Raw genomic sequence first — 8,070 nt, 5'->3', positions numbered from 1 at the left:
GTAATTACAGGGTTCTACATGATTTTTTTTAAAAAAATTTAATTTTTTCAAAGTATTAGTGGCAGTTTTTAAACCATCACTAAAAACCTAAGACCGTTACTATAAACTCTACATGTTCTCAACTCAAAATTGTTACTAAAACTCAAGTATTAGTGACGGTTTAATAATCGTCACCAATAGGCAATTATTAGTGACGGTGATTAAAATTGTCACTAAAAGGTAGGCCTAGCAAAACGGGTCATAACCCATCGGGTCACCCGGACTCGCCCGTTTAAAATGGGTTTGGGTTTAAAGAAGCTAATATGTTTAATACTTGGACGGGTCATGGGTCAACCTGTTTATAAACGAGTTTAGGCAGGTTTGGGTGGCCATTAATTTGGATCTTTAATGCTTCACAGTTTCAGTTCAAACTTCAGTCAACACAAAAAAACCGTAAGGGTCCCTAACCCACGCCGCGGCTCCCAGGCTCTCCTCATCTCTGACGTCTCAACTCTCACTCTCTCAAATCTAATTCCTCTCCTCTTTTGAGTCTCCCTCCTCTCCTCTGGTGCGCTGCTACGTGCCGGACCTGACGGTGCTGTGAGCTTGCGAACGATCCCCAGCTCGAGTCGTCATCTCCTCCAGGATCCACGGACCACAGCCAAAGGCATCAGTCATCCCCAGCTCCATAGACGACTTGAATCCAAACCTCCAGCCTCCAGCTGCTCCATGGTAAGATTAAGCTCCCTCAGGCATCACAGATCAAGCTCCTTCATGATCCACAGACGCAGAGGACTAGAGGTGGAGCCATGGAGGTGAGTTGCGATTTTTTATTTTATTTTTTAGGTTCTCTGTTATTGGCTTGTTGGGTTTCATGGATTTGTGATGAATAAATAGTAGATAAATACAAATTTGTGTTTGTTGTATAAATATTTCCAAACCTAGCATGAATTCATTCATGACCCTAGCATTGACCTCCTCCTACTCTACTGCATCAAATCTATCCCAAACCTAAAATTTAAAATTAAATTGTAGAAACCCTTTCATTTTATCTTATGTTCTTTTTATTTAGAAATTAATAAATAGAATGCAGTATTTTTTTTTTAAAAAAAAAAGTCATTTTATATGAAAATTTTAAAAAAATTTAAAATAAATAAATTATATCTTTTAAAATGGGTGACCCGTTAGGGTTGGCATGCGTGTGATCCGTTTAACATTGACCCGTTTATGAATCAGCCCGTTTATAACCCGACCCGTTGGCGACCTACCCAAACCTGGCTCATCTGCCCATTTTGCCAGGCCTACTAAAAGGCGAGTATTAGTGACGATTTGGGGACCATCACTAATAGTGACATATTAGTGACAATTATTAAAATTGTTACTAATACTTGGGCTTTAGTGACGATTTTGAGTCGATGACATGTAGATTTTATAGTGACAGTCTTAAACTTTTAGTGACGACATAAAATCGTCACTAAAAGTAAAGTATTAGTGACGATTTCTAAATTCGTCACTAATAAGTTATTCACTACAGATCTAACGACTAATTTCAAACCGTCACTAATACTCATCGAACCATCACTAATACTTATTAGTGACGGTTTTGTATTATTAGTGATAGTTTGAAACCATCACTAATAACCTTATTTTTTGTAGTTCATTACTTACTATAAAAAGTCACTGGATCAAAATTGGACATTGACAGTGATGATCCAAGGGGTTGTGACAACAAAACTAACGAAGAAGAATGGTTCCCATTCGAGTGGTTGGAATTGGAATCATACAAATTTACCATGATCCAATGCCTATACTACTCCTTCGATTTACATAGATGGCGTCAAACTTATTTTTCAAAAATCTATCAAACTTGATCACAACCTTGATTTCTTAGAAAAGAGAGTAAAAATAATTTGAAGGACCCAAGGTACACTTGAGGGATATCTCTAATGCTTAAGTTAAGAATTGAAAAAGTAAAAGAGAATGACAACAACAGAAAGATTGGGTAGTTGTGAAAGGTCTTACCTCCACCCTTGTGTCCCCATTATAATTAGTAAGAAATCTTTTGGTATTCAATACTAGGCACCTTTAATGCAAAAGAGATTGGAAGAGTTGCACACCTTTATTCTTTCCCTTTACTCAGGGGTTATAAGTTCTTTATTATCCTCAACCTTAATCATTTTAAGTTATACCTCAAGTAAATATTTTGTGCACCATCACTCATGATGGCTTTTTGTATGTTTTAATTAATCTTAGAGCCGTTTGAGAAAGAAAAATCTTAAGGTGGTCAAGGCTCTCTATGTTTTGATTCACAATAAACATAACAAAATGTTCAGTCTTTCATAGGTTGGTTTATGCCATTGGGAGAAAATTGCTCTTTGGAGAAATTACATTTTTCTTGCTTGTCTTGTGAGCATCTTCCCCCCGCCCCCCCTCCCCTCCCCTCCCCTCCCCCAATCCTCACTATTTGTGTAATCGTTAAAGAGATCTCCTAATTAGCTCAAGACTCTATTAGTTGTCAAAGATTTTCTCTAACTGGCATCGGGATGTCTCCTTTATTTTTTGGCAACTCTAATTATACCATTGTCCAAAAGTTAATTTTAAATGTTATTAATCGTTATTTGTGAAAAGAGAAGAAAACTAATTGGTTTATGTATTTAATTATTACTGTTGTAAGTATTAAAAAACTCATAAATTCTATTAGCCTTATTTCACCCATTTCCTTGTCAGTATATTATTTTTAATTCTTTCAAAAAATTAAATATTATATAAATACAAAATTACACAAAGCATTTTATAGATACATGTAACATTAATTTTTCCTTTTCAAAGTAAAAAAGAAAAATACATAATATAGTATGTATCAACTTTTAAGATTATTTTAAGGTAAAAGATACTTACATATATTTAGGTTTGACAAATAAAGACTGACATCTTCTAAAATTTTAAGTACCTTTCCTAAAATTTTAAGAATTTGAAAGACCTTGCATAATATTTATCAAAAAATACAATTTTGTTTTTTTTTTATGTATTACAAAAAAATATAAATATTTTTAAGAATTTAAGTATTCCAAAAATTTAATATTAAAGGAATTTTATAATATTTTTGAAACTTTAAGAACTTAAAATAAATTTATATGTTTTAGGTGGTATGTTTTATTCTTTATTCTATTCATTTCATCAAAAAATCTAACATTTTTTTAATATAGTAAAGTATCTTCCGTATTGCCGTGTGGGCCAAATATTTTTGCGTCACAGGCTTGACCACGTGTCTCTTGGGAGAAAAGCTTTAAAATTACACAGGTGCTCCGACTGTCAGCCGTAATCCGTGAATGACAACACGTGTCTCCTAAATAGTGGTTCCCTGAGAAACATTTCCGGAAAAAGTTTAGGGTATAACGGGAGACTAACGAGGGTTCAGCAGGCTCTCAGCCCCTCAGCCCCAACGTGCTTGGAAGCTCCAAGGTTGACGGTAAAGACTCCGCCGCCCCTCTCTCTCTCTCTCTCTCTCTCTCTCTGAAATCGCAGGGAGGCTGAGAAGCGGAGAAGACAGAGAATCGATTGGTACCCTGATGAGCTTTGTACCCTTCTCTCCAGCAATATCCGAAGTATCTTCATTTTTTTTTTTCTTTTTCTCGATGTAAAGCCATTAATTCTATCATTTTGTTGTGACATTTTGTAGGTCTTTTTCGTGCTTGTGGAAGCAAAAGCTGCGGGGATTTTGGTTTCGAAATCAAGAAAAGCACTTCCAAAATGGTTGCGAAACAGTATTAATTATTCGTGGTAAGTCTTTAGTTCTCTGAAACTTAGAGTTACTTGTTTTGGAGGTGTCCGATTAGGTTTTTTGGAGGCTTTAATGTCAGTATACAATATTGTTTCTGTTGCTTTATTTAATGATTCAGATTCTGAAATTTTTTATCAAAATGCCGTTTTTTGTTTTAAAGCTTTTGATTTTAAGGTGTGATGACAGTGTTTCAGATATAAAGGTTATTTGCCATCCCAATTAGTTTCGAGGAATGGGATTGTTGCTTTTCCTTTATTTACCCACTCTCAGTAGATCGATAAAGGTCGAGGATTTGTGTGTAGTGTGCCAACAATTTTAGATTTTAAGTCGTTCTTTATGTATTGGTTTCTTCAGCATTTTTGGAAATACTTAAAATCTTTTTAGAGCAAAATGTTCCTTGATTATTAGCTCTTAGAAGTTAGAAGCATAGAAGGCATTTTGAAGTTGCTCTTTAAATCATTTCTTATTTGTTTATTTATATTATTTCCTTTTTCTTAGTCTTCAGGATGGAGTGGAGAATTGCATTAGATTTGCATGAAAGTGAAAATCTTGCTAGTAGAAGAACTTTGAAAGTTGAAACAGACACTACCAGTGGTTTAAGGAAAGTGCTCCACTGATATTAGCTCGCTTCATATAGATTAAGGAGCTCTACTGGCACCTTGTCCTGGTTAGGGCACTTTTGAGAACACAAACCAAAGTTTGTATAAGCATTTTCATGAAATTGAAAAATTTTAAATGTGTGACGACTTTGTTTAGTTGATTGAGAGTAAGAATGCAGCTTTGATCAGGAAACATATGTGACTAAGAACCCACTTAGACTGGTGATGTTTTAATAAACCGTTTTTGTTTACAACATCTCTGTTTTTGTTGCTATGGCTAGATGCACCTGCAGAAAAAAAAAAGTGCAGGACAAAGTCTAATCCTGTACAGTATCTAGCAAAAGCACACATGCACACATATTTGATGTCTATATTGCAGCATATCCATGGCCATAGCAGCTGGGATTTTACCTGTCATTCCTTTGTCATTTAAGCTAAAATTGTATCTTAATCATTTAGCTGTGTTTTCTAGTTCATAATGCATGTTTGACTGGCTTGTCTTGCGACATACAAGGCCGTACCCAGTGCACAAGGCTCCCACTTTGAGTGGGGTCTGGGAGAGGTGGATGTCAGCAACATACATATATTTTTATATATTTGAAAGACTTGATATGGTGCCTTTAATTTTTTGCATTCTTTTTGTTTTTTATTTTTTTTAATTTGTTCACTCTCCACTGGATGCAAAACTGTGTTTTGCCAAGACTTCCATCATTTTATTTTCTGATGATTGAATTGTTTGATAGATTTGTGTTGTGTGCTTGACAACATCTATGCACTCCATTTGTGCTCTATTTGCTCGTCTATTGCTTTTTTATATTATATTTAAAATTTTAGACTGGCTAATGATCAAATGAATCACTGTTTTTTCTTTCTAGTAATGCATGTCTCTTGTAACTGCTTGTGAAGGTGTAACTGAAACTGAAGATTATGTTACGAACAAAGCCTATTGGCACCCTTTCCAATTGTGCTAGGTCCATTTTCCTTAGTGGATCAAGATGTAGTGCAGCAGATGGAAGTTCATGCAGTTGCACTGATGATGATAAGTGTATTTCAAGAAAGCAGCATACAAGAAATGAAGTTATACTTCCACAAAAACCGTCCACCATAGTATCCAAGACTTCAGCCAGAGTTGGGAAACTGATTTCTGGCAATTCATCCAAAGTGGTGGGTTGTCATGATGCAGAGGGTGTTGACTACCCAACTTCTCTATCACAGGCTGTACCAACCCATGGCTCTTTGGGAAGATCAGATAGTATCAGTGGTGTCAGTAGCGTTGATTCTGTTCAAAATGATGTGGTGCGGTCATCACATGCTGATCAATTTGTTAGAGTGGGTATCGCTGCAGCTGGTTTTCTGTCAGATATAGTAAATTATAAGCTGCCCATGTTAGATGGGAGTGGAATACTCAAGTCAACCCAGAACTGTATGGTTGAACCCACTAAATCCCCCTCCAACAGTAAATCAGCAAATGTAAAGCCTGTTAAAAGGGAGGACTTTTCTGCAGTCAATAAAAAACCAACTCCTGAAATGAAAGCAGGGCCAAACCCTACAAGTAAATATCATGGTACAAAAAGTAAAAGCAATAAATCTGGTTCAGTTAAAGGATCTAACCGTTTCCCAAAAACTAGGATGGGAAATTCAGTAGAGTCTTGCGGTAAATCATTAGATACTTGTGATAAGGTCAGGCCTATGCCCCAGAGACCAAAAGCTCATCCTAACCGCTTCATGTCAAATTCAAATTCTTATGTACAGATTTCAGACAATAAGGGTGTTGGGGCCATTAAAGAAGGCTTCAATAAGCCCCGAAGAGATACAAAGATGCCTATGGGAGTTGCTCCAATGGCTAGGCAGTTAGCAAGCTCTGGCCATGTTGTGGAAAGTGCTTCTCATATCTTGAGGCAGCTCAAGTGGGGCCCTGCAGCAGAAGCAGCTCTTGGTAATCTCTGCTGTTCTATGGATGCATATCAAGCAAACCAAATTTTAAAGCAGCTTCAAGACCATTCAGTTGCTCTTGACTTTTTCTATTGGCTGAAACAGCAAGCTGGGTTCAAGCATGATGAGCATACTTACACGACTATGGTTGGCATCCTTGGCCGTGCCCGACAGTTTGGTACCATAAACAAATTACTTGATCAGATGGTCAGGGATGGTTGTCAACCCAATGTTGTGACATATAACCGTCTGATTCACAGTTATGGCCGAGCAAACTACTTGAATGATGCAATCAATGTTTTTAACCGGATGCAGGAAGCAGGTTGTGCTCCTGACCGTGTCACTTATTGCACACTAATTGACATCCATGCTAAAGCTGGGTTTCTCAACATTGCAATGTGCATGTATCAAAGAATGCAAGAAGCTGGCCTTTCTCCCGACACATTTACTTACAGTGTTATTATCAACTGTCTTGGGAAAGCTGGACATTTGACTGATGCACACAAGCTATTTTGTGAGATGGTTGATCAGGGTTGTGTTCCTAATTTAGTTACATACAATATCATGATTGCTTTGCAAGCAAAGGCAAGGAACTACCCAACTGCTTTGAAACTTTATCGTGACATGCAGACTGCTGGGTTTAAGCCTGACAAAGTTACTTACAGCATAGTGATGGAGGTGCTTGGCCATTGTGGGCATCTTCAGGAAGCAGAAGCAGTTTTTGCTGAGATGAAATGGAAAAACTGGGTACCTGATGAGCCTGTTTATGGTCTGCTAGTGGACTTGTGGGGAAAGGCTGGGAATGTGGAGAAGGCTTGGGAGTGGTATCAAGCCATGCTCAATGCAGGTTTGTGCCCCAATGTGCCGACTTGCAATTCACTGCTGAGTGCATTTCTAAGGGTCCATCGGTTGTCAGATGCTTATAATTTGCTGCAGAGCATGCTGGCTTTGGATTTAAACCCTTCTTTGCAAACTTACACCTTGCTCCTCAGTTGCTGCACAGATGCACAGACATCATTTGATATGGGCTTTTGTTGTGAGCTCATGGCAATAACAGGCCACCCTGCCCACATGTTCCTGCTGTCCATGCCATCAGCAGGCCCTGACGGCCAGAATGTGCGGGATCATATGAGCAAGTTCTTGGATTTAATGCACAGCGAGGATAGAGAGAGCAAGAGGGGTCTTGTGGATGCGGTGGTAGATTTTCTTCACAAGTCAGGGCTGAAGGAAGAGGCTGGCTCGGTGTGGGAGGTGGCTGCACACAGGAATGTGTATCCTGAGGCAGTTAAGGAAAAAAGCTCGAGTTATTGGCTTATTAACTTGCATGTTATGTCAGATGGAACTGCCAAGACTGCATTGTCGAGGACATTAGCCTGGTTTCATAGACAGATGCTTAGATCTGGGATCAGTCCCAGCCGGATTGATATCGTGACAGGGTGGGGGCGGCGGAGCAGGGTTACAGGGTCTTCTCTGGTTAGACAGAAAGTGCAGAAGCTGCTGGATGATTTTAGTTTCCCATTTTTCACTGAGAATGGTAATTCTGGTTGTTTTATAGGCCGTGGGGAGCCACTTAGCAGATGGTTAATCCAACCTTGCATAGAGCGGATGCATCTACTGTAGTTACTGTAATTGTCAAATGGCGTTTCTGCCATGTTCATTTTGAGTGAATGTAGGTAGTGTTATTGCGGACAAGGCAATGGGAGCAGCCTTCATGCATATTCATCTGTAGTAGAGTTTTTCTGCATGCCAAATTTTAAAAGTAGGGATCCTTATTGTGAA

General features: G+C 38.2%; 1 protein-coding gene across 5 annotated transcripts; it reads left to right on the top strand.

Moving 5' to 3' along the window:
• Window positions 1-3,299: 3,299 nt before the first annotated feature.
• LOC131146292 (pentatricopeptide repeat-containing protein At1g74750-like) lies at window positions 3,300-8,070 on the top strand. Of its 5 annotated transcripts, none has more exons than XM_058095780.1 (3): window positions 3,300-3,540; window positions 3,659-3,759; window positions 5,266-8,070. In XM_058095780.1, the coding sequence occupies exon 3, from the start codon at window positions 5,287-5,289 to the stop codon at window positions 7,909-7,911; it is 2,625 nt and encodes an 874-aa protein (XP_057951763.1). In that variant the 5' UTR covers window positions 3,300-3,540; window positions 3,659-3,759; window positions 5,266-5,286; the 3' UTR covers window positions 7,912-8,070. The 5 variants fall into 5 exon arrangements, with proteins under 5 accessions (XP_057951763.1, XP_057951767.1, XP_057951765.1 ...); XM_058095784.1 differs by having other exon boundaries at window positions 3,316-3,448; XM_058095782.1 differs by having other exon boundaries at window positions 3,361-3,557.

This window comes from Malania oleifera, chromosome 13 (assembly GCF_029873635.1).
Source record: "Malania oleifera isolate guangnan ecotype guangnan chromosome 13, ASM2987363v1, whole genome shotgun sequence".
NCBI lineage: Eukaryota > Viridiplantae > Streptophyta > Magnoliopsida > Santalales > Ximeniaceae > Malania > Malania oleifera.
This window is presented reverse-complemented; position numbering and strand designations above follow the sequence as displayed.